Source organism: Neopelma chrysocephalum, unplaced genomic scaffold (genome assembly GCF_003984885.1).
Source record: "Neopelma chrysocephalum unplaced genomic scaffold, ASM398488v2 Primary Assembly neopelma1_84, whole genome shotgun sequence".
NCBI lineage: Eukaryota > Metazoa > Chordata > Aves > Passeriformes > Pipridae > Neopelma > Neopelma chrysocephalum.
In genome coordinates this window covers 6384399-6410765 of record NW_020897746.1, presented here as the reverse complement: position 1 = coordinate 6410765, position 26367 = coordinate 6384399, and the positions used below count along the sequence as shown (strand labels likewise).

The 26367-nt window shown below is 40.0% G+C and overlaps 2 protein-coding genes across 8 annotated transcripts in view; one reads left to right on the top strand and one right to left on the bottom strand.

Annotated features, from left to right (window-relative positions):
- MBTD1 (mbt domain containing 1) overlaps nt 1-22052 on the top strand; it is a 35301-nt gene extending 13249 nt beyond the window's left edge. For all 7 annotated transcript variants that reach the window (XM_027691883.1, XM_027691884.1, XM_027691887.1 and 4 more), the window contains 11 exons: nt 2654-2771; nt 3419-3553; nt 4012-4100; nt 5402-5636; nt 5992-6047; nt 6317-6421; nt 7237-7384; nt 9866-9948; nt 10289-10523; nt 11179-11256; nt 18107-22052. In XM_027691883.1, coding sequence (XP_027547684.1) covers nt 2654-2771; nt 3419-3553; nt 4012-4100; nt 5402-5636; nt 5992-6047; nt 6317-6421; nt 7237-7384; nt 9866-9948; nt 10289-10523; nt 11179-11256; nt 18107-18225 — 1401 coding nt within the window. In that variant the 3' untranslated portion in view covers nt 18226-22052. The remainder of the gene's footprint in view (nt 1-2653; nt 2772-3418; nt 3554-4011; nt 4101-5401; nt 5637-5991; nt 6048-6316; nt 6422-7236; nt 7385-9865; nt 9949-10288; nt 10524-11178; nt 11257-18106) is intronic.
- Nucleotides 22053-22644: 592 nt separating this feature from the next.
- LOC113971709 (nucleoside diphosphate kinase) lies at nt 22645-25331 on the bottom strand. The gene is made up of 5 exons (XM_027691891.1): nt 25206-25331; nt 24847-24979; nt 24167-24268; nt 23321-23433; nt 22645-22881 (listed from the first exon to the last, which is right to left on the bottom strand). The coding sequence occupies exons 2-5, from the start codon at nt 24973-24975 to the stop codon at nt 22764-22766; spliced, it is 462 nt and encodes a 153-aa protein (XP_027547692.1). The 5' UTR covers nt 24976-24979; nt 25206-25331; the 3' UTR covers nt 22645-22763.
- Nucleotides 25332-26367: the final 1036 nt, after the last annotated feature.

Sequence of the window (26367 nt, the reverse complement as noted above, 5' to 3'; positions counted from 1 at the left end):
TTTCAGCACTCCTTGCACTTCAGGAACTGGTAGCATCACTTTAAATTAAATCAGGATTTTAATGGCAAAGTCTGAAATCATGGCAATGTTGGTGCCATCCATAACCTTTAGAAGCCACTTATTTAATCCAGGAGATCTTCGCTCAGCTGGGCATGTGGGGATACTTGGCCTTTAGATGCTCCTGTCCAATAGGCCCTCCCTGACTGCACCTTACCTTGCAGAGAAGGCATCTGCTGCTCACAGAGAGGCCCTGCCAGGTCATCTCCTGGAGCAGGAAGCCATGAACCACATCTTCCTTTCCTGGGAGTGACATGAAGTGGATCTCTTCGTCATGAGTCTGAAAGGTAAATTTGTTCTTACCTGTAAATGATGGTTCTGCTAGTTCACACTATGCCAATCCAGACTGCAGAGTCACCTTCCAGCCAGCAGAAAAATAAGAGTTAACACTTCCATAGTGCTTTTTGAGTTTGGAAAAGCACTGTGCAAACCTTGATTGATTAATGAGGCAGAGGAGAGATGAAGGCAGATGGCTGTCACAGCCCTGGTTTATCCAGTCTTCCTGCCTTAAGAACATTCATAATGAGTGAAAAAAGCCAAGATGGTGCAGTGTGTAAACCATCCCTGAGGGCAGTAACGTTGTCTGGCATTTCAGTAGTGATGCTGCACAGGATGGCTTCCTTCTTCACAAGGCTGAGCCATATGGATTGGTGTAGGAGAACTAGCAGAACCAATATTTTCACAGACAAGGACAAATTTAACTTTCTGCTATTTCCCTCTATACCAATCCACGTTCTAGAAATAAAAATTTGTCACATTCCCATTATGGGTTGATGTCAGGAGAAGTGTTCTGATATACTTCTCTCTCTGAATCCACTGAATAGATGAGCAGGCAGTAAAATATATTTCAATTGACTGCAGCTGGATTATGAAATTATTCAGCACTGCTATTTTTGCTTGTTTGGCCTCATCTGTATCTCTATACAAGGCAACAAAATTTGCTAAAACATGCAGTTTGAGAAGTTTATTTCCCCAATCGAATTCAAAAACCTACATGTGTCAACTTAGAGATGATAGTGAATATGGGATTCATATTGATTAAGAAGTTGTATCTGCATATTTTGTGTGTGAAAATAAGCCATCATCTTTTGAGTTGGATATTTCTGTCTTTCTGCCAGTTGGCAGAAGAACTCTGTGGTCCAGACTGGTGTAGATGGGACATAGCAGAACATGAAGAGACCAGGCTTCAAGACTAAAAACTGGCATACTTGCAACAACTTACACTTCCTTTAATAGTTAAAATTAGTTTTAGTTTTGCATGCCTACCCTCAGTCCTAGTGATGGGTCTCCCTTATAACTTTAGCTTTGAGTGCTGCTAGTTGCTATTTCTGAGTGCCAGCAAAATTCCAATACTGTGATTTCCAATCATTCAGGATTAAGCCAGGTTTCTTCACTTGTGGCTCTCAGCAACAATTCTGTGCAGTTGGAAGCTGTTCCCACGGAGTGGTCAAGTTCTCTGGGTTTGCAAAGAGCTTGTAAATGAGACACAGTGTAGAACAGTCTACTCACAGTCTGCAGAGCCAGAGCATCCTTTCAGTTGTCCCTGTAATAGCTGGATAATCTTTGAACTGATAACAATTCGTTTTCTGAGAACACCTTAGAATTTGTATGACTGTTGTTTTAAAATACCCCAGATGTGAATCTTTCTACTGATGGTCTCAAGTTTAATGCAGACTGAGTTGTTTTCTATCTTGTTACCAATAAAACTTCAGTTGAGTAACTGTTAAGGTTTTAGATTCTTCAGCACTGTGCATTTCTGGTATCTCTGCAATACCATTTTCAATTGTCTTTTCGTGATGCCCTGTTCAAAAACATGTTCTTCTTGAGATAGCAAACTAAATGTAATTTCTATCACCAGTTTCTACAAATCCTTAGCAGTTGATCAAGCTTGTCTGTCTTTTTGTTACTAACACATTCCTCACGCAGGACTCTGAGGGGTCTTGCTGTGTGTTTCCTTCTGGTGTTCATTAAAAAGGTGCCACTCAGAGCCTTCTGTTCTTTTTGCTTGCTTGATGGAGTGATCACTTGCAGGTGATGATGTGAAAGCCTGTTCCTCTGAGAGGATGTGAACCAGTGGGTGATAAACCCCACCATGACAAATCATGAGAATAGACCCAAGAAATAACTTCTAGGCATTTTTTTCAGCCACACTTCTGATTTACAGAATTTAAAGATTTTGATGTCTGTGCTATAGGTGTGAATTCAAAGTACAGTAATTTTGTTGCAAATAGAACTGCAGAGGAATTTTACCATTCTCAGTGAAATTGGTAGTTTGTACCTCGTTGAAACATAGTGGAATAAAGCTGACTTAAATGTACAATTTGTGCTTGTTGCTTAACAGATATTTAAACTTGGAATTGTATAAGGTTTTTTCAGTAAAAACACAATAATTGGATACAATTACAATATTACACATTAGCTTCAAGTCAAAACCAAAGTAGGTTCTTATGGAAAGAGTGTTTTCTAAACATGTGCTTGTCATTTGTATATTGATGGTTTTGTCTTTTTAAGTCACTCATAAAACACTGATATAACAAAAAATAACTATTTTCATGTGGTGAACTGGTGACTTTTTAACCCCAACCTTAAATGACAGGCACCTATGGGGACGTGCTGGGGTGATATTGCAGAAGGAGTGCGAGTGGAGGTTCCAAACACTGACTGCAGCCTACCTACCAAAGTCTTCTGGATAGCTGGAATTGTGAAATTAGCAGGTAAAAACATTTTAATTGGAATTATTAAAATAATCAAAAGAACTGTGTGAAGGGAGCTAATAACTTGGTGATCACTTGATTAGTGTAATGTTGACACTGGTCAGGTTGTCAGAGCTGTGCCAATAGGTTGTATATTGTAGTGCTGTCACTGTTACTGTGGCTGCAGTGATGCTTGAGAATTTCTGTTCTTGGTTTGGGTTTGGTTTTGTTTTTTTTAATATTGCCTCAGAGCACAGTAAGATCAGTGCAGAGAAGATAGGAGATTGTATAACAGCTGGCAAGTAGCCTCGTTATACAAATCACTTGTCTTGGTAAAAAGTTTAAAATTCAAGGTCGCAGATCTAAGATATGGAAAAGCAGATATTGTGGATAATTAATTTTATCCTCCTACATATAACTTCTAAAGGTTTATAGTTCAAGAATTTTAATTAAAATTGACTTATATGGTAGCACATGCACGTTTATCAAAGTAATCCAATGGTGCTTTAATCACATGCAGGAATGTGCCATAGAAAAGTATCCTATGAAAAGTTATAGTCTAGAAAACCAATGTAATATTCATCATGATTTGTAAAGAAATATTAATGCATACTTCATTGTCTTGTTTAATTTTGGTATTTTTTTAAGTGGGATTGCTTTCTTTTCAGGCTACAATGCCCTGCTGAGATATGAAGGCTTTGAAAATGATTCAAGTCTTGACTTTTGGTGCAACGTTTGTGGGTCTGACATCCACCCAGTTGGTTGGTGTGCAACCAGTGGGAAGCCCCTAGTTCCTCCTCGAAGTATGTAAACAGTAGCCTTATTGATTGATACAAAAGTCTCTTTATTAAACTAAATTTGCTCATGGTCCAGATATCAAAGTATTCTTTTAACATAACTCCTTTGACAGTTATGAATAAATAATTTTAAGTTTTGGACTTGACTGATGTTGAAAGTGTTTCTTGGAGTAGCCCATCGGATGCAACTTAGGTTTTAGGATCAGGGTGGAAGCAGTTCACCAATCAGTGATGGGAACATGCACTGATTTTATTGGTATTTTGTTAATAAATTCTTTTCCCTGACCCATAAAATTAATCTTGGGTAGCATTCATTCTCTAAAGAGGTTTTTTGTCATTATTGTCATCCAGGCCTTTTAACAGTCATCTGGGATTTCTTCTTTACATATTCCAGACTCTAATACTGTCTCTAATGGACACAATTAAAAATCAGTGGCTTATTTTTTCCCCTTCATTTGCAACAGCCATCCAACACAAATACACAAACTGGAAAGCTTTTCTAGTGAAACGACTTACTGGTGCCAAAACACTTCCTCCTGACTTTTCTCAGAAGGTAAGGCTGATGCAATATCAATGATGTTCTATAAAAGAAATTGCAGCACAGTTGTGAAGAACTGAAATATTTTACAATGGCACATTAGCTCTTATAATAAAGGTGATACAGTAGTTTCTTCCCTTAGATACGGTTTTCCTTGGAATCTCTTCTCCAGTTATGTCCACACTTGTTAGTATGTGTTTGGAAAACTGTTTTCTCTAGAAAAAAGTAGTTTTCTTTAAAAACTAGTTAGCCTACTTTAATTTTAAAATACCACATTCTAAAAAAACACAGAAAACCCAGAAGTGCTCAAGAGCTACCCTGTGATATGTAAGAAAAATGAAAACTTTTTTCTGATTCAGGAATGATTTTTGTCATGCACTATTTCAAGAAACTAAACAAAATGTGTTAGGATAGCATGGATCTAGATGCAATGAAGTACATACTTTTAAATGTTAATATTTTTCACCTGCTCTGGACTGGTTTTTTTCTGATTTTCAGATATTTTCAACTGTGGCAGCTGCTGTATAGTATGCTGTATGTTTACTTGCTGATCTTGTGAGATGATGCATATAGTTCTTAGTAGGAATATGAGACTTAATTTGTTGTTTTACAGTGCATCTAATGTTTAAAAAATAAACACACAAAAAACCTTGCTGCAGTTGTTAATTTTTATTTAAAAATTGGCTCAGTTAGAAGCCAGAATAATTTCGCATGATCTCAATACTTTGGGGAATTCATAATGAAAATGGCAAGTGACTGATACTGGTTTTTAACACAATCTATTGTCGCAAAGTGGGTTAACATCTATTTCCATTCTCTTCATTTCTTTTTGCTATGTTATGAAGAAATATCTAAGCAGCCAGTTTTAATTACGTTGAAGATTTGTCTTCCATGCCTTTTATAATGCAGTATTTTAATCCCATTTTTCAAATGCTTCATTTTGAGTGAATGACCAAGCAAGAAAAAAATCTTGAGGTGTTTGTTGTTAAAATTGTGTCTCAAGGTAACTTGATCCATTGTTATCAACTGAACAAACTTCCATTATGTCAATGGAAAGTTCATGTAACCTGTGTGAGAATTATATTAGGGGATGAACTTGATACAATTAAAACATAGTAAGATCTGTTTTCTGAAACATTTCATTGCTCCCCACAAACAATTAAATAGAAGAGAAATAATCCGTGTCAATTCTGCAGGTTGATTAACAGGTATTTGAATTAAATGACAAGTGCATCAATACTGTGCTTTAATAGGCAGATGAATATGGAAAACCAAGGTATATTCTTACAGAATGGTTTTTTTTCTGTCACTTTAAGGTGTCTGAGAGTATGCAGTACCCGTTCAAAACTTCCATGAGAGTAGAAGTTGTTGACAAAACACACCTTTGCCGAACAAGGGTGGCAGTGGTTGAGAGTGTCATTGGGGGCCGGCTGAGGTTGGTGTATGAAGAAAGTGAAGACAAAACTGATGACTTCTGGTGCCATATGTACAGTCCACTCATCCATCACATTGGCTGGTCTCGAAGCATAGGACACAGATTCAAAAGATCTGGTAAGGTTCTTGTGTTTTGAGATTTTTTGCGGTGTTGGCTGCAAAAAATCTGACTCAAGCAGTTCTGTCACTGCATACAATTAATGAAACTAGCTTGAATAATAATATTTAAAAATGTGGATAATGTGGCCCAGGGGTTTAACCAGTTATATTACGTTCAGGAGCTGAAGTTAAAATTATAATTAGTATAGTACACAACAGTGGAAAAGGCAAAATAACTTTTAGGTTGATTTGTAATACATCAATATCTAGAAGATTCAGTGATAAATAGTGGTTGACAAACTGTTAGCATACATACTGTTTCCTCTGTTAGCAAGACTTCTGAATAATATTATAATACTGATATTTCTTGTAGATATTACAAAGAAACAGGATGGACATTTTGATGCACCCTCACACTTATTTATGAAGGTGAGTTTGGTAGCAAGAACACTGTTTGCTCAGAGTTGACTGAGGACCTTTACTTCCTGTTGTGTGTAAAAAAAGACCTGAAATTCTGCTATGCCCTGGAAATGTGCCCAGCAAAAGTATTTCTGCTTTTATTACCCAATTTCACCTCCTTGACTTAAGCAGAGATGATAGAACAGGTATTTCAGTCTGTTGCTTTGGCAGTGTGGGATTATGTTTTGTTCCAGACTCATTGAATTCTTTGCTTCTGGTGCTGTTCTGTGATCCTTTAGGTAAAAGAGGTTGATGCAGCTGGAGAATGGTTTAAAGAAGGAATGAAATTGGAAGCTATAGACCCCTTAAACCTTTCAGCAATATGTGTGGCAACTATTAGAAAGGTAAGAAAACAAGTGTGTTTTTTGGTAGGCAGATAGGAATCTTTTTTCACTCACCTTTATTGAGGCTTGAAACAAAAAGCTCGAAACCAAAATCAATGCAATTTGTTCACACAGTGAATGTTTATGGGATATGTCCATAAATTATATACAACTGCTGTGAAAAATGTACTCATGTAAATTTGTTTGACAATAATCTCTGGGAATTCAATTTTACCTTTAATTAGAATATGCTTGTGAGATTAATTTGCAGGACAATCTTCTGCTAATTATACCAAGTGTTTTGCAACTGTTCAAAACCAAACCTCATCTTGCTGACTTACAGAAGTCTACAAAGACATTCTAAGGATGTCCTTGACTGAAAGGGAGGCAGTCCATGTGAGATCTGTTTTAAAAAAGAAAGAAAAATATAAAAAGTAGCTTAGCAGAATTGTACAACCTTACCAGTGAGGACTATGGTTATGATTTTGAGTCTTTTATCTTATTAATGGTGTTCTGAATATCCTTGCAAGCTCAAGAGTAGACTGAGTTATAAAGCTTTAGAAGTAGAGCTGGTGTTCCCAAGAAAACCTAGAGATCAGAAAAAGGAAATGTTCATCTCATAACTTTGCAGTTATCAAAGGTACGTGTGACAGTTGTACACAATCCTCGAGACAGGTATGATTTGGGGTTTTTTTTGTTAAAACTGAATGTCCTTCTAAGTGTTCTTCCATTATTACTGAGTTCCTTTCACTCTTTTGAAACATGGCATGCTTGCTTTCTAGCCTGCTCACGCCCTTCAAGGTATTTAATGTCAAATTTTGTTTTTCTTTACAAAGGTGTTAGCAGATGGCTATCTTATGATTGGGATTGATGGCTCAGAAGCAGCAGATGGGTCTGATTGGTTTTGTTACCATGCCACTTCCCCTTCTATTTTCCCTGTTGGTTTCTGTGAAATTAACATGATTGAACTAACTCCACCCAGAGGTACATAAAGCCTTCTGACCACATTTATTTTGAATATTTCTCAGTGATATTGTATGTGCCATATGCTTTGTTACTTAACTCAAACAAAATTTGTGTCGCTTTTTAGGGCTTTCTCAAGTCTGAAACAAATACAACAGCGTTACTTGAAAGTAGTCTAAAGCAGAGATAACTAACTTTTCATTTAGAAAAAGTCTAACTGAACATCTGATTGATTCTCTGGCTGAAATAATTTGCTTTAGCTGCAAGAAATTGAGGATTCTTTAGGAAATATGGGAGTCATTAAAAGGGCTGTTTAAAACATATCATTACTTGGGAAGCTCTGACCTACGAAAGGATTAATGAACACTGTAAAGAATCTCAGGCTGATTAACAACAATACCAGTTAATTTTTGTGAAGACTAGACACAAACTTGAGCTTTGAGGAAGTAGCCATTAGGGCTGTGCACTCCCTTCTGTGAGGAAAGGCTGTGTGTCCACTGGCACATGTGCCTGCAGGGGAAGGACTTTGCCTTCCTTGTCCCATTTTATTGTCTTGGTCTGACAATTGATAAAGAGGATTGTAACCAGCTGTGTAGCAGCAGATGACAGTTGCCTTCTATGTTTCCCCCCCCCATCATTCTCATTCTTGTAGGCTTCTACTTGTATTTATTGAACTATTTTTCTGGGTAATAACTACAGAGACGATGTAATGCAACATGAAGAAAGTAATTTCATATCACTTTCATTGTTGTGCAGTAATGACTCTGTCACCTTTGAGTAAGTGGGAAGTGCACAGATTTGGACAGATTTACTTTAATTTATTGCCTAGAAATTCATGGGCACCAGCACCCCTCCAAAGAAATGTGCTGCAAGAGGACTTTTGCAATAGAAGTATTTGTGGGAAGCAAATGCTTGTATATCAATACATATCAATCAATTTAGAAATAAATACATGGAACTGAGGAGACAGAATAGCAAAAAAACTTCCCTTCTGTGATGAGATTCGACCTCTTCGCTCTTCAAACATTACTTAACAATAGTATATGCATTTTGTTGTTAGCACATCTATGATACTTATGTGTTTCTTGTATCCTGCAGCCTTATCCTTTATCTACATGTATGTTTTCCCTGTCTCTGCAGTGTTTCATAACAGCCCTATACCATCAGTGAGAGGAGATTGTAAATCACACGTGCAGTAATCTAAAAGTCATTTGAAAGAGGAATTAACAGCAGTAAAATACAGACCATAATGCGCATTAACATTTAAATAGGATCAAAGTGATCAAAGCTCCTTAGTTCTTATGAGAGGGGTATTTTGCTGTCCAAATTATGGGACGCAAAATGGACAGTTTCTTAATTCTGACTGCTCTGACAAAGCCCACGTGTACATGTCTCGTGTGGTGAACAATTAAAGGATTTAAATACAAATATATTGGTCTACCAGAGGAATGTTGCATTGAGAAGAAGAGCATTAACATGCATAACTGATACATTATTACCCTTATTAATTGTTAGCTCTCCAGCTGCATCTGTTCGTGCAGATATTCTATACCCAATGTGAACACTCTTATCCAATTTGCATTTAGCATTGTGGATAACTAAGTTACTGTGAAATCTTTGGACTTTATAAGCTCATTCCTTCCAAACATCTTCATCTCTTAATGAAATCAGTGGAAGATGAAGATGCTTAGACACTTTCAAGAGAGGGATTGAATTTTGGGCTGTGAATGCTGAATCTGGCCCTGCAGTGCTGAGCTGGGATTCAGTGGGAGCTCTCTGCCTGTACATGGGTGAGATACAGATCCCCCGTCTCCCACACTATTCCCACTGCACTGCCATCCTTTCAGGATGTCCATCACTACATATTACTAAAGAGAAACCTTCCAAGCTGCTATTGCTCCAGCTAGAATTGAGAATTGTTGAGCTAAAGCAGTTGTAGAAGTTGCCCAAAGTAAAAAATATTCCTGAGTATTTTATGCACGTTCAGTAGAAGCTGCACAGATTTGAGGTATTGTTTTCTTCCCTTTTAAAAAAAATCCTCTGATTTTCCGCATTATTATTTTTACCCTTACTTAACTTTTAAAATATCCATGTTTGTTCTTACCATTATGTTCCTAATTATTCAAGTGGTTCAGTAGTGGAGCTCTTTCCCCACAGGAAAGACGCTGGATGTGCTTAATTCAGTGATCTGTTCTGGGGCATTTGTACAGATCAAGAATCTACATGAACAAAAACTTCCAGTATGAATCATTAATCTTAACATTAAATCATACCTTCTGTATTACCCAGAAGTTCATTCATCTTGTTTGTTGCAAATGGGCAACATCCAGGTGCCTGTTTGTCCCTTAGACCAAAGCTCAGAGAATGGAAGTTTCTGATGTTAATGTTTTACTTCTTTGTTGTCTTTTTAGCCATAACACAGTGCCAATGTGCTATTTTTGTTGTTATTCTTATGCACGAAGTTTGCAGTTGATGTATGAAGATGTTGCTTAAAATTCACAGGTTATGCAAAACTCCCTTTTAAATGGTTTGACTACCTCAGGGAAACTGATTCAATAGCAGCACCTGTAAAGCTCTTCAATAAGGTAATAAAATTATACATATTTACATGTATAATCAGTAATTAGTAACTTGTAATTAGTATTTTCTTTAAATTTCTGCATCGTGTGTGGGATGGACCCATTTCATTAAATACAATTCTGAAAAACTAAGACACAGAGACTTTTGGAAATAAGAACCATTTGAGTATATGAAGCTTGAATATCTCCAAAATGTTAAATTAGTGCACGGTACTTGAAATATCATCAATGATATTGGGGGTTTTCTGTATTAAGTGACTGAAATATTTGTTTCGACACTGTGCTTAAACTATTAATTAACGTGTTTATTTACTGATGTTTGCCTTGCTTGTGTTTGCTTCTCCAGGAAGTTCCAAACCATGGGTTTCATGTTGGAATGAAACTGGAGGCTGTTGATCTGATGGAGCCTCGCCTGGTGTGTGTGGCCACAGTGACTCGCATCATCCATCGGCTCCTGAGGATCCACTTTGATGGGTGGGAAGATGAGTATGATCAGTGGGTGGATTGTGAGTCCCCAGACCTGTATCCCGTGGGATGGTGTCAGCTCACCGGGTACCAGCTCCAGCCTCCGGCGCCGCAGTGTAAGTTCCAGCTTTGTGGATAATGGAAATTTCATGGATGCTGGTTTTTCTACCCTCATCCTTTGCAATTTAGGTCTTCATGCATAACAAAAATAGAATAAATTCTTGCTAACGCTTGAAAGTTCTAATTCACAGTTCTAATCAGTCCCACCTTGACTTCCAAAGTACTTCTGAGTGTTTCTGTGGCTACTTACCATTTTTCAGTGCCAGATGTTTGTTTGATGCTGCAGGGGAAAAACCCTGTTACTTGTCAGTTCTGGATGATACCAGTGAGAATTTATATTGCTTTAGGTCTGCCAGTATATCTGCTTTACCTGCTGAATTTGGTGGAACTCAGCACGTGCAGAGCTGTCCATGTGCAGAAGCATTTATGTGGGAAGGTTGTATTTTATTTGTTGCATCAAGACTTGTCCTGTCAGGTCAAGTGATAATAATTGATAACTGTATTTCAAGAACTGTTAGTTGGCTTAGTTGTTTAATGAGAGGGTAATAATAGTGTTAGTAGTTTTATGCCAATTGGTTTCCACGATAAAGGTATTCTGCCTTTGTTCAGTCACTGAGAAAAAATTCTGTAATTGTGTAGCAGCTTTGACACGTTCTGAAGTGTTTCTTCCAAAATACTAAGCATCGATTTTGAATTCTTAATTTTTTGCAGCATCAAGAGATAGCCAGTCAAGTTCATCCAAACAGAAGAAAAAAGCTAAATCGCAACAGTACAAAGGACATAAGAAAAGTGGGTGACAAAGTAGTGTTTGCACTTTTCCTGTTGTTTTAAAGTTTGTGGTCTCTCCCTAAGTCCCTGTTCTATTTGGAAATGTTTGTGTCTAAATGGGTGTTTTGCTTAAAGGTGCAGTATGCCATAAAAGGAACTTTTTCATTGAGAATAACCATTTTTATAACTTGTGATAGGGTAGATATTGATGATAATAATAATAGTAATAATAAACTGTAGGTGGACAACTGTTACAATATTTAACGGTTAAATAATAGACTGTGTAGTTGTACTGCCTTGTACAAAATACTCAGATATCAGCACAGTTTGAACTCTGCTCTTTGTAACACAGGTGGAGGCATAAGAACCAAGTTAGGGGAATGAGAAAGAATGAGGTGTAGAAAATATAAATTATCATCCAGCTGGTTCCTTTTTGAAACAAAAGAGTGACTTATTCACCAGGTTTTTTATATGAAGCATCTATGTAAATAAAGCTTTTATATTATTAGTTTCAGAAACAATAAACAGCGTTGCTGGATGTGACTGTTCTTGTCACAGTAAAACATAATAAGGACATTTTTAAGAATTTGAAGTATTCAAGTTCTTTCCACAGAGACTGATTCCCTTGGAATCAAATTATCTTGATTTATTTAGACTTGTTTCCAGAGTGGTTTTTTGTTGTGTAGAGCTAATGTGAGGAATTAAAGCCTCGTCTTCCTGGTAAATTTGTGAATGGATCTGTCAAGGCCAATTGGAACCTTCTTCACTAGTCACTGGGAAAACAGCCTTTGCTTTGTTGATCTCAGGACATGAAAGGAAGTTGAGCAGTGAGTGCCACGGATAAAACAGTTGTCTGGGAAGTTCTTCAACCTCTTGTTGGGTGCCCCAATCATTGCACTGTTTCTCCTTTCTGCTGTTGGAGGAAATAACAGTTAAATCCAGATCCTTCTGAGAATCTTGCAGCAGTATTTTTTAAATAGAATTCAGGTACTGAAAAAAACCCTGGTTTGAGAATATCCAGGGAAAGCTGTGAGTGCCATTACCTTAAGGTAGGGAAACATGGGTCTGTCATTAATTAGCTTTGTGTAGGATGTGTTTTTGAAGAATTCTGAACTATCTGAGCAGATTTTGTTCAGCAAGGTATACTAGACCATCCTGCTCTTTACCTCATCCCTCTCCTTCCACCTAATACCTCTGAGAGTTTCCTCCCATCTCTTAGAGTAAGTGTGCACAAGCACTGGAAAGTGAACTCCTCTAGTGCCATAGGAAGGAGATTTATTCTAGTGGAATTTGTTCTTCATTTCTCACTAACCTGAAGTAAATATTGGCTATGGAAGCAAGGGAGAGCTTCTGGTAGTTTGTTTATTCAATACTAAGAAATCCTCTTAATCATGAGAAGATGAGAGAACAAGGTCATGAGCAGTTGGCTGCCTCGTGCGTGGGGTTTTTCTAAGTAGGTTATGGCAAAGAAACTGCTGAGTCACAAGAAATAATACTAAAAAATTGTCTACTGTAGCTTTTTCTTGCTCAGCACTTGTAAATAAAAATAAATAGAATGTTATTTTGTAAAGGATTTCAGTCGTAAAACTGTATAACCCAGCAGTGGTGCTTTTGTGGTAACATGTCAGGTAACCGCGGATGATTAACAAGAAACTGTGCATGTCCTAAATTAGATTATTTTTAGCAAAGAGGGGTTATTTCCACACACTTCTCATGTACTCACAAAACAGTCCAGGATGTCACCGAGTCATTCTGCTGTGTATGTATAATGATGCAGATTTTTACAGCAGTGTGTCCCCTCCTTACTGGCAGCAGGGGGAGAGAGTAGCACGTGTTCAGTGGGAAGGGGAATTGATTGCATTGTGAATGTTTTGTGGATGCTTTTGGGAAGACTTGGGAATCACTGCCAATTCTGTTTCCAGTAGTGTTTATTTCGGTGGGTGGGGTTTTGTACCCTGTGCCTGCTGCTCAGAAGGCTATGCAGGTGAATTCCTGAAGGGTAGCTTCTGAGTTTGTTTAGACAATTAATTAATAACAAGGGATGCAGTATCTCCTCGGATTGTCAGCTTTCTCATAGGTGTATATATCAGAATAAGGTTACTGAAATGATAATTTGACCTTGATATTTTAAAAGCTGGGGTTCTGTAGACACCTTTCTGCCTAATCAAGCTCTCTGAAAGGCTCATCCTGAAGTTGTCTCATAAGAAGAATATTTAAGCATGGTGGTATCTTTAGCATATATATAATCCACTTACCTTTTCAGGGCTAGGCTTTTGTTTCTTGTTGTCTGACAAGACTGAAGCATAAGCAGCCATAGTTTTGATATAGCTGAAAGCAGTGATGTTGTGTTACAGAGCTTGCATCCCTGATATCATAGAGAAATTGCCTCAGGCACAGAATGGGAATATCTTAGTGATAAAGGAGGAACGTGATAATGATTTGTATGGGAAATGCTTTTGCAACATTTTTTCAGGAATGCAGTGTTTAATTATTCAAAGGCATTTTAGAAGTTACTTTTGCTACACATTTAAATGCTCGTTTATGTTTGTAAGGCAATGTAAAAATGGAGAACACCATTTTAAGGGAATTAAGAGTATGTATTTTTACACTAGAATTTTGGAGGTGATAAATTTTACTGGGAGAGGATTATTTCCCCAGAACCATCCTTCTGTCTTTTAGTCACAGACACTGAAACAACTGCAGTTTCAAACTGAGCCAAGATGTCTTTGAGTGCCCAGCCAGAGCATTGGGTGTGACCATGCAGTGTAGCTGCAGCAGAAGCAGTTTACAGCATTTATATGTCATTGATAGAGTTTGAAATAAGTGGGTCATGGTGTTAAACAATGCCCTTGAAGTCCTACCAGCCAGTCTCTAGGAATCAGGGACTAAAATGTGGCTGTTGAGAGCAATATTCCCAATAATAACTGAATGGTGCCTCATACAGGCCCCTGTTTTCCAGAATGGGTGAACATGAATCAGAGCCATTTCTCAGCTGAACAGTCAGAGTTACCTGATGCACTTTAACCCGAGCGTTTATTTTAGTTTGACTTGATGTTTAGAGAGGAAGATACGAGTTGGGAAGAAACCTGTCAGTTTGTCCAGCCCACCCATGGCAGGTGAGGTGCAGAGGAGCTTCTCTGGGGATGACGAGTTGACTCCTCCTCCATATCGAGCCTTTCCAGCACAGACAGCCCCGGAGGCCTTCCAGCCTCCCAGGACTAGCCAAGAGTTCAGTCCCAGCCTCCAAACAGGTAACTGGTCACAGCAATGTGTTACTGCACAGGGAAACCATGCGGCCTGTCGTGTGCTGACTCATCAAATCTTTCTTTTTGCCTAATTTTTTTTCCTTTAAATTTTAGTTTGTTTTTTTGGTTTTGTTTTTTTTTAGAGAGCTTCTCATTCTCACTGATGCACCACATCACGGAATTAATTATAGGAAAGGATTTAGAACACAGCTCCTCCTTCACAGGAAGGAGGCCGCATTACTGTAGGATGCTGAGAATCACAGAATCCCAGAGGAGCTCTGCAGAGTTTTAAAATGCAAAAAATGCACTCTGTAAAACTGAATGGTAATGTGGATTTGGGAAGATTTGATGCAAGCAGGACATCAGTGTAGGTTATCTTTTGCAGAGAAAGTACACAGTAAATAAATAACTATAGACAGTAAATAAGGATTTTTGCCTTTGTATCAGAAAAAGACAGGTACCTGTGAAAATATCTTCAGAATGTGTTACTTGAAATTTTGTGGGTTACCAAGATGGAAAATATATTTTGAACTGTGTAATTGTGCATCTGTGTGAGGGAGCAGGGAAAAACTCTAAAATTCATTTCTTGGTAATAATGAGGAAGTAGCTTAAAATTTTGATCTCTTTTAAGGATACTTTATGTACTGTAAACAATCTTCCATTATAGAAGTTCACTGCAAGGATTTAGTAGTTTTTCTCTTCCCTTTTCTTAATATCTATGGCAACACGATGTAGCAGGTAAACAGATTATTGCTACCAAATATGTTACAGCAATACAATCTGTCAGACAAACTGGATGATGCTCTCCCTGCCCAACAGTTGCCAGGTTGGTAGATTTAGCTTCAGATTTGCTTGATTACTCCCTTAAACTTGCCTTAGTCAGCACTTCTCATTGCCAGTGGAGTACATCTAGAAAGGTTTCTCTTGTCCATGTGTTATCCATTAACAGACTGGGACACGGGAACCTACCTGCCACCTTTAGACCCTCAGGACAAATCTTTACTCTCTTCTGCAAACCTTTCAGCACTTCTCAAGGACTCCTTTGGTTTCACTTCAGCTTTCTACTGGTGTGTACATGCCTCTTTTAACAGAGTCTTTGATGCAAAGGAGGAGCCTTGCTTGGGAGTGTTCTGGAGTATTTGTTTTTGCACAATTGTTCTTCTCTTATTGCAAATCTACACCTGAATTGCATTGGTATAGTGCAAAGACATGCCCAGTCTGAATTTCTGTGTCAGTAGATCTCAGAGTTCCTATGGAGCTCCTGTGTTCTTTGGTTTCTGATACTCAGTGCTTTCTATGATCATCTGGGGGGAACTTTTCAGCGTTCTGAGTTTTGGTGAGGTTGGACAAAGTTGGTTTTGTTGTGATGTAGCCTTGTCATTGCCCGAAGGTGTTTGTGCTTAAATTGAAACCAGCAAGACCACACCTCTCCAGTCTAGGGAGGAGAACATAACCCTAGTAAGTTCAGAACATGTTTGAGATTGGCCAGAACTGATTAATGACATGCATATTCCTCGGCAACGTCCACTGCCTCATGTTCCAGTAGCTGTAGGACGGATGTAGGCACAGTGCAGGGGGTGTTTATATGGCTTGGCATGGAAGCAGTATGAGATCAGTAACAAAACAGGCATCTGCTCTGAAACTGCTTGTCCTTGGGAGATCTCAGTGAGGCTCAAAACCAATTCTTTCCCCTTTTGTACTGCCATAAGCACAGGAGACAGAAGGTTTCAGCACTTCATGTTGTTTGTGTGAAGAGGTTTTGCTCTCTAGCCAAATCATGGTGCTGCTTGAGTGTCCACCAGTGCTTGGCATTCTTCAGTCATTTGAAATGATCTTTTAAGCACTGAAGTTCAACTGTTGGACAGCTTTGCTTCTAAAAAGAGCCTAAAGCCAGCCTGGCAGAGGAGGAGACTGTTCCCAGAGGCTCACCTGATCTGTGGACCACGTCGCTTCATTCTGCCTTGACATTTGGGGGCTTTGAATGTCATGGCATCAGACACAGTCTGTTGTTGTCTCCAGGCAAATCACTGAGACAATTTAAAAAGGGAGTACCTTGCCCATCTGCATCCTTTCTCCTTCAGTCAGGTGACTTCCATTAGCTTTCTTTATTCTTCTTTTAAGTAACTTGGTTCGTAGCTTTCATAAGCTTTTCTTATGGAAGATGGTAGTTAAAAATTGTATAACAGGGACAAATGAAGCAAAGGATCATTAAATATCTGAATGTCAGGGCTTGGGTTCAAGTTAGCCAGAGGCAATCCAAATCATGTGTAAGTCCTGTACCTGCAGAAGCTTCCTGCTTGGGGGGATAAGGAGGAGGATGTGCCTGGTGCGTTTTAGTTCTGTGTATCCTTTGCTTAAGGTGTCAGCAGCATATCGAAGTAACCAATTGTGTATCTTATTATTTAGACAGCACTTTGTTGTCCTCCACAGATCAGGAATCTTGATCAGAGCTGGGCATAATACAGGGAAAAGTATTTGAGGAGAAAAAATGCGAGGAGGGGATTGTGGGTTGTGTAGGTGGGAGGAGGCATCTATTAAAGGAAGAGATGAGGAGATCTTGCATTATGCTGCAACTTTTGGCATCTTTTACTACCTTAATTTTCAAATTTTATTTTTATTTAGCACAAGAGCTTGTTTCAATATAGAAAATGACATAGAACATTTATAAAAGAATAATCAAAGGGCTTGTAAGTTATTGCAGAGCTACCAGTAGCAGCAGGTTTATGGGTTGGGTTTTTTACTTTCTTTGCATATTTCTGCATTTCAAGATACATTAATAATGTGTACAAGCTTTATATTCAGTAGTTATAAACTTTAATACTCTTCTCATTCATTTGGTCATAGAGAATCATTTATTTTTGTATAATCAACCCTTTAACATGGGTACTGCACCTTTAATGAAAGTTTACATGTTTTGTTTTCAGTGTTCTTTTCATTGTGCTCATATTTTGGTAATTGTCACTATTCATTAATGAAACTGGAAAAGTAATTGTGACATTATTGCTATTCATAACATCTTTTTTTTTATGTCTTAGATCTCATTTCTATTTTCTTTTGACAAAAGAAAGAAGAGAGAAGATGAAAACTCAAAAAAATGTTGTGCTTGAATGAAACACCTTCTGGGATATTAAAATTTTAATGATGGATTGAGAAATCTTTGATATTTTTTTCTTGTCTTACATAGACTGTTTACAGTAACTGGGCTATTTAATGTGAATTGTAAGTTGGAAATGGCCAACAGTTAATCTCATTTTTACTTGCATAAAGACTAAATAGGAAGTCAAGGTTGAATTAAGTGTTGTTCTGAGCAACAGTCATTATTGCTATTAACCTGTTGTTACCTTCTTAGCCCAGGGGTTTAAAATAATAAATTCATGAGAAAACCCTGTAGACAATCTAGTATTGTAAGTGATCTGTTGAAATTAAGGCACAACTTAAAGTTCAGTTTATGGTCAGAAAGGATCTGCTTTCTATGGGATCCTGAGTGTTAAAGAATTGCTAAAATGCAGAATATAAGAAAATGAGAAATCCAGGGTCTGTCCCAAATTTCAGTAATCCTAAGCACATTTAGGGAAGAGTTGCGTTTTACATTTTACAGATCTTTAATGTTAATTTTTTATTTGTAGTGACTTCACTGCAGCTGAAGGAGGAGTTGCTGGATGGAGAAGAGTACAGCTTCCTTCAGGGAGCGTCCGACCAGGAAAGCAACGGATCTGCCAGCTACTACATCAAACAGGAACCATGAGGCAGCTCAGAAGAGTGAGAGGCAGAGGATTGGTGATAGGAAAAGAGCCTTTCTCCAAGACTGACTGATGTTGTTCCCACTTGGATGGTGCAGTTGGGGTGACTGTGCCTGGGGCACTTTGCTGACTGTAGATGAGTTAGACTCAGTTCAGAATTTTTTGGAAGGGCGGGGAAACTATTTTAGTGAAAAAGATTTTTCAATTTATTAAAAACAAAAAAAATGGACACTTTTGTGTTGTATTTGAAGCTTTTGAAAGAATTTTGTAATATTTTCAAGTTCAGATTTATTGTGCATTGTTAACGAGAACTGAAATTCTAATTTTTTGGTAAGATTAAAGTTTAATTAGCATGGTTGTGGGAAGTGGTTGGAGGAAGATATAGTTGCAAATACAAATGAACTGTCATAACAAATGAACCTTTTTGGTACAAGTTGGGAGACTTTTAAGACTCTTGTGAACTGCACTGGTCACGCCTCTGGTTTTCATTGTGAAAATAAGGCGTTTAAGCCCTAATTTAGAGGCATCAATTGTATGTGGAAGATAGTCCTGTAAAGCTCTACTCAGTGAGTAGCCCCAAGTGCAACGGAGCCATCACCTGAGGAGGATTTTAACTTTTCAAGATGTTTTTGTTTAATTTAAAATACCTTTTTTTTATATGAGGTTTTGCTTTTTAATGTTCCTTAGGGTCTGATTCAGTGCCCATTAATATCAGTAGCCTTGTCGTCGACTGCAGTGGGCACTGGATTGGGTCTACAAAACTCTTGTCTGTACATGAATGTCTGTAGTCTTGAATGCTTCAGCACATGTTTACAGAGCCCTATGCCAAACTGGAACTTTAGAGAATTCCCTCATTTGGAAGATTAGTTTTAGCTCTGAATTTCGACTGAAGAAGCAGCTTAAATGGACAGTAACTAAGGACTCCCTTGGTGGTGGTAAGGAGCTTGTGAGTATTCTTCTGACTATCTTTTTCTATTCAGAAAGCCCTAGATGTTTCCTTACCATCTTAAATATTTATCTGTGGACATTCAGAATTGATGTTCCACGTGGTTTCAGGTGAGCTGAAAGGAGCCATATGTTGTGGATTAAAAAATTACTTCAGCCCTGCATAGCCTGCAATATTCATGTCTTGCTGCAGTAGTGTAATGTGGGAGTTGAGACTTGAGAACAGTATAATATCATATATTTTTCAGTATATAATTCATAAACTGGATTTGCTTATTGCCTGGAATTCTTGTCTCACATCAAGTATTCCATAAGCCCCACGTGTTCAACTGTCCTGACTTTTACCTCGTAAAAGTCACATAACAGAGTGAAAATGATGACCAGTAAAATACAAGGTGTTTTTGCAGGAGCTCTTAATACTTTGAATTTTCTTTCCATATTTTTAACCTTTCAACATTTTTGTAAATGACCTCATTCGTGGAGTTGATGAGTGAAGTGGTTAAACAGCCCTGCAGAGCTGTGACTAGAAAAATGTGCATCAAGAGCTTTAGCTTTTACCAGTAAGGTTCATTAACTAAACTCTCAGGAATTAACTGCATATGTTCTATAAGTGCTTCTGGGTCTTCGCAGGTCCCCTTCAGAGCAGTACAATGATATCTGACTCTAGACCATAAATTAGGGCTTAAAAAAAAAAAATTCCATCAAAGTTATTAACATCTGTGTTCCTACAGCCTAAGAAATGCTTTAAGGATATCAACCCACAGAGCCCCAGGAGACCATTTTTGTATATTGTTGTTTGAGCTTAAAAAAAAAAAAGTGCATAGAAAGTTGAAAACCAGCAATTTGATTATTTTCTAAAATATTGCTCTAACTTTGGGTACATAGTATTGGTGATATGCACAGGTTTACCTCATTCTATGCAAGAGGGGTTAATTATGTAAAGTTTTGTATTTACTACTGGAAGTAAAACATGTCCTGTATAGTGTAGGAATGTCTGGAATTCTTTTCTCCCTTACTGGTAAAATTTCTTAAATAGCGACCCCTTTTTAACAACAGCTTCTTCTACTGACAGGATCTGGTAATCAGATTAGAAGTGTCTATAACTTCAGGTGGTAAAGACATTATAGCTCTCTGAAATAGCCATAAAAAGGACTTTGTTGGGCCTGGTAGACTTCAAATACCTTATTTCAGATTCTGACCTGCCTGTGATGTTTCCTTTGAATAGCCTGGATTGGAGAAGTAGGATTAGAGATCATTGTAATGACACTTTGAGCCTTGATTATGGTTTGGTTCCCCACCCTCCCCCCCCATGTTCTCAAATTAATCCAGCTCTGCAAGCATTGATTTGGTTTGGTAAGTAAAGCACTATTGATTTATTCTTTTTTTTTTTTAATGCAGCAACTTGCAGATTGTCCCAGTCAGCTGGAACAAGGTTCTCACAGTCTTGCTTTCTTCTCTCACCAGCAGCTTCTGACTTCAGTAGAAAAACTGTTGCATTAATTTGTGTTTCATAATGTGGAAGGTCAGGCTGGAGTGAGTGAGGTGTATTGCCAGGTCACTAAACCTTGGGTTTCTGAGTATTGCCCAGGCTCATCCCTGATTTCAGAGTTACAGTCTTCAAATGTCAAGAGGGAAAATTAGTCCTTAACACTTCTGTGTTGAAGAAATGTTAAGAATCTGTTTTGAAGTCTGTCAGTCTTTATAATATTCTTTTATTCATCAAACACTAAAGTCTGTGAGGCGACGTGTGTTCTTGGGTACCTGTGTGACTTCAGGAGTTGGTGAAATGTCTTTTGTGTTTCTGAATTTCAAAATATGCCTGAATTGTGTAATTATCAAGTACAGTGACATCTGTCCTAAGCAAACCACGCAAGGAGCTGCTTGAAGTCCCTCATTCAGGAGAGGCTCAAGGAGGACCTGAGGGGAGTTCTGCCGGGGCCAGAGGGGTCTCGGCAGTGCCAGCGGGCCAGGGGTGTCCGTGTGGCAGCTCCCTGGGTTTGCAGAGCATTCCCGTGGCTCTGGGCACTGTTGTCTTGGCTTTAAGCTGTGGTGCTTGGCTAAGAGAGCAGCGAGTGTTGGACACCTGAAACCTTCAATGGGGTCGGACTGGTTTTGGCATTTGGCACAGCAGGTTTTTATGACCATGAGGTGGCACAAGTCCTGTCCCTTTACTTGGCCGCTGCCCCTTTGTAATTGCTCAAAATCTCTCTGCTGATCTTTGATTTTTATGTTATTTTACACACAACTCTCTAACCTGTTCCTTGCTGCGTCTGAGGAAAGCTACAGCAGTTATTGATTCCTTGTTCTACGGATACTAACACGGGTTTCAGTGTTTGTTTGGTTTTTTATTGTTGTTTTATGTGATGTGAATACCCTCCCGTCAATATTTGTACGATGGTGCTAATATATTTGGTAACAATCCTTTATTGGGAAGGGATTTTAAAAAACTGTGATTTCAGCTGAATTTTTTCTTCCTTTTGATTTTTTTCATATTTAAAACGAAAAGCCACAGCCATTTATACAAAAAAGGCATCAGCTTTGGCCCCTGGGAAAATGTTGGGGCGGGAATCAAGATTAAACAAATGGGGTTTTTACATCATTTCTGTATGTATTTGATATATAGATCAATATCTGTACAAATTTAATCTTTTTATTTTCTTGGTAATTTGTGTGGTCAATGAGAGAGTATTTAAAGCTTTCTCATGCAATGTACATAACTCAGTGAAGAAAATGCTTTTGGAGAAATTAATGTTACTTTCATTTTTACGAGACTGCAGATTTTCAGCATGGATGTGAAAAGCATTAAAATTATAACTTTGTGTACAAGATGAAAATAATTCACTAAATTTGCCTTTTTTACACAAAATAAAAATGATAAAAAAGTCCTTTTCTGAATAGTGATTGTTTTGTTTAAAAGGCACTATTTGGCATATACATAAACGCACTCCAGCTTCTCTCAACAGAATGCAAATTAAAAAAATACGATTTGTAAAAGATAAATATTTTAACTAACTGGGTATGTTGGTCTGACCACAAATGAACCATGTAAGATGCTGAGCACAAGGAAAGGGTTTTAATATGAGATGGTGGCATTACATAAAAGCATTTAATAGAGAGCAAGCTTTGCACTTGGTCTCATTTCATTTGGTATTAATAGTTGTGTAAGGAAGGAAGTTGTGTAAGGAAGGAAATTGTGTAGTATCCCATTTTTTTCCCCTAGCACAGTTCAGCTGTGTTGGAAGCAGCTCCAGCCTCCTGTCAGCTCTCTGCAAACTGGCTTTGCCACTGCCGTGATTTCAGGAGCTTTCAAACCAACTGTGGAAGGAACATAACTCCCTGGATTTTTATTCTGATGCGCCAGTGCACGGCATTTCTTGTTAACTGTGTTCCTTCTACAGGAGGGAAATGCTGCATGTCTAAAATGACTCACATGGCCATTTGAACGCGGGGTCTGTTGGAAGTGAATGCACCACAAGGAGTTAGTTCACACCCATTTATTTGACAGTCACTTTGAGCACTAAGGTAACCGTGGTTGCTCCCAGGTCAGCAGCTGGAATGAGATGGTGCATTAGAAGGCACAGATCCCTGCGGGAACTCGTCACTCATAGATCCAGTCGTGTGCACAAGGCTTGAAGTCGATGAGCTCTGCGGGTTTGAACCACAGGTTGATCTCCTTCTGCGCGCTCTCCACGGAGTCGCTGCCGTGGATGATGTTCCTGTGGAAGGAGACAAACATTGTTCCCTATAAAAATACACTTTCAGCGACCTCACCATTCTCCACATGCAAAAACTTGGATGAAGCATCTAGAGCTGCGAGACTATTACTTTTATTTCCGGGCTAGTGTTCCACCAGCCTCACTCTGAGAGCTAATTAGGCCTAGCCAGGGTCATTAGGGCTACTGTTCTTACACCAGCCCCTGCCTGAGCTTACGTGCTGCTCTGAGGAGGAGCTGGATTTCAAACAGAGTCACTTTTGTACCATTTTCTTAAGTAGCAGTTATGGATTGTGACCTGCAAATGAAATACCATCAGATGAGGGTATCTACCACTAATTCTGGCTTTCCAGATATAAAAGACTACCATCAGATTTTATGCTGGCAGTTAAACATCACGTAGTAGTTGGTTTTGATCTCAATTAATGAACTGAGTACAAACCTTCCCACTTGAATGCAGAAGTCACCACGGATGGTACCAGGCTTTGAGTCTGCAGGGTTTGTTTCCCCCAGCATTACCCTCCCAGTTTTAACCACATTGAGTCCTTCCCATACCTTAAGACAAAAAGACAAAACCAATCCTGTTAATCCATGCTTATACAAAATACCAGAGATTAATCTTTGCTAATAACATACTTTCCAAAGAAACAGGGGCTCTACCGCCAAAAAAAATTACCCTTGCCTAGATCCTCTCTTAGGCCTGTAGGGGTGACAAGGGAAAAAACATATGAACTGGAAGTGTCTGTAAAAAGGACCATCAACATTGTTACTCCAGTGAAGGAGATACTTTACCAAGCCTCAGACTTAAACAATGCAAAAGGCCAACTAAAAAACCTTTCTGGTTGGGTAGGATAAGGACATCCTGCTGAGCTGCAGGCGCTCCTAGTTAGGTACAGAGTCAAACCAGGAGATGCTACTGGAGCAAGTACATTGTTTTGAGGGGAGTGCAAGAAAGAATGACACAGAAGATGGGTTTCTGTGTCAGAGCCTCACCCTTTTTTGCCTAAAACAGAAGATTTTTGGTGCAGAAGATTTGCTCTCAGGAATTTTGCTTAATACGTGTTAAGCGTTTTAATACACATTTTATACATGCACTTTCCTTCTTAGTAATATATAGTAATTTCTTGACTGTCTTAATTTTAATTTTTTTGTTTTCTTTTGCCACTATCTGAACTGGGTAGTTTGAAAAACTGTTTCTGTGACAGTATCTCTGACAATTTTAAATAATTTACAGAGCAAGACAAATTTATTCAAGCAAGTCATCTTTAACTAATATCAAGCCACTTACCATGGCCACAATAGGTCCAGAGTTCATGTATTTAACCAAACCAGGGAAGAAGGGTCGGTCTTTCAGGTCAATGTAATGCTGTTTGAGAAGGTCTTCGGAGGCCTTTAAAAGGGGAGATGTAACATTAAATATCAGCTTCTGAATGTCATATCACAAGAGGTGTCACTGCTGTAGGGCTGTGGCACTAGTGACTGGACTCACCAGTCATTAATGTTATCAACAGGCCTGCAGTGCTGTTGTGGGTACAATGCAAGCTCCTAATGTAAAACTAAAGGAGTGCACGGCCCATTTGTCCTCTGTGGCAGTGTCAGTGTTACCAGCTGTCAATATTATTTCTTTGCATGGCAGTGACCCTCAGCGATAAGCAGAGCACGGGCTGCCTGGGTGCTGTTACCCAACACAACCTTTCAGTCAAGGTCGGTTCAGCTCTCAGTCGGGCTGCACCAAACCATTTGGGCAAAACGTGCTTCCTTTGGGCAGGGGCGAGATCCTGTGCTGGGCAGGAAATCGGCCTGATGCACGTCCGCTATCAGATTCCCATTCTGACGCAGAAAAAGCCGCAAATGAAGATTATCTGTGTGTGCCCAAGACAATCTGTGTGTGCCCAAGACGATCTGTGTGTGCCCAAGCCCCTCTCTGGCAGGCAAGGGAAGGCGTTTGGGGGGAACGCGGGGACTCACGTGCACGAACTTCATGGCCACGAGCCGGAACCCCTTCTGCTCGAAGCGCTTGATGATCTCCCCGATCAGCCCCCGCTGGACGCCGTCGGGCTTGATGGCGATGAAGGTGCGCTCGGCGTTCCCAGCCATGGCCCTGCGGGAGGAGCGGGGCCACCATCGGCCTCAAGGTCGCCCGCCATGGCCGCGCCCACGTGGCACCGCGATGGACGAGCCCCCCCGGCCCCGCTGTGTCCCCCCGGCCCCGGCCCCGGCCCCGACCCACCCCACCGCCGCCCTCCGCCGCGCCCGCACCCGGGCGGCCCCTCCGCCCGCCCCCCGCGGGCTCCCCGAGCGCGGGGCCCGGCCCGGCCCGGCCTCACCTCTCCGCAGCTCCCGCAGCCGCTGCCGCCCAAGGAAGAGGAGGAGAAGGAGGAGGAGGAGAAGGAGGGAGGGCGGCGGATCCCCCGCCCCGCGCAGAGGAGGAGCCGCCGGCAGAGCGGCGCTTCGGGGCGGGCCCGGCGGGGCGCGGGGAGCGCTTGGGAGCGCGCCCGGGAGCGCGCCCGGGAACCCGCCCGCCCGCGGCCGCCAGCGCGGACCGGGACGGGATGGGATGAGATGGGATGGGACAGGACAGTGGCTCCTGGTGCCGCTGGTGCTGTGCCCAGCGCTGCGCTCCCCCGGCCGCCGCCGAGCCGGGGGGGGGCTCTTGGCCGGGCTGTCCCTTGGCCGGGCTGTCCCTTGGCCGGGCTGTCCCTTGGCCGGGCTGTCCCCACCGCACCTGTCGCCTTCGCCTCCTCGAAAGCCGCCCGAGGGTTATTAGTTTACAGCTGCAGCAGCGGGGGCTTTAAGCCTTTGACACACTGGAGCGATTGCGGATGTTTAACTAAATCGGTTTTTTACTTATTGGTGCTGGCGCTGCCGTTTTCAGCTGTTCCTGCGGTCTGGCGGCGGATGGTGCAGCCAGCCCAGCACGCCTTGAAAGCGTTTCTCACAGGAAAGTGATGTGGGATCTGTAACCCAGGGAAGTTATCGGTGATTTTGCTGGGATCCAGGAAGATGAAGCTGAAAAACACAGGTGTAAAACGACACGGTCCCAGTACTGTGTCCTAACAAGAAGCGGGAAGAGTTGTTACTTTTTGTTATTAAACATTATGATAATTTGCCCTTTACTAGTTTACGAAACACCTCTTCCTGAGCGAGTTATAATCATACACAATCACTGCAGATGGGATATTAATGAAAAGCCCTTTGCAGTCCTTGTGCAGTCTCTTATTGATGGGACACTGACACTGGACCTGCTCGGGCACCTCAGCCATGCAGGGATGTTGCATTTCCCTCAGAGATGCTGTCCTCCATCTCCTCCCAGTCTCATCACATTAAAAATACTAATCAGCAGCTTTCTGACAACCCCCACATCCCCAGATAACCCATGTTTCTCCATTTTGTAGTAATCAAATCAAGAAAAAGAAATCTCAAGTAACCTTTCAAGCAAAAATGGAACTGGAGATTACTCATCTCGTGCTCAGGTTTGTCACGTACTCC

Excerpts from the sequence above, each read along its gene's own strand:
- LOC113971709 (XM_027691891.1), bottom strand. The coding sequence starts at position 24,975 with ATGGCTGGGAACGCCGAGCGCACCTTCATCGCCATCAAGCCCGACGGC. Across the intron at positions 24,269-24,846 it reads TGGCCATGAAGTTCGTGCAC|GCCTCCGAAGACCTTCTCAA; the intron begins GTGAGTCCCCGC and ends CCCCTTTTAAAG. Across the intron at positions 22,882-23,320 it reads TTCTGCATTCAAGTGGGAAG|GAACATCATCCACGGCAGCG; the intron begins GTTTGTACTCAG and ends CTCCTTCCACAG.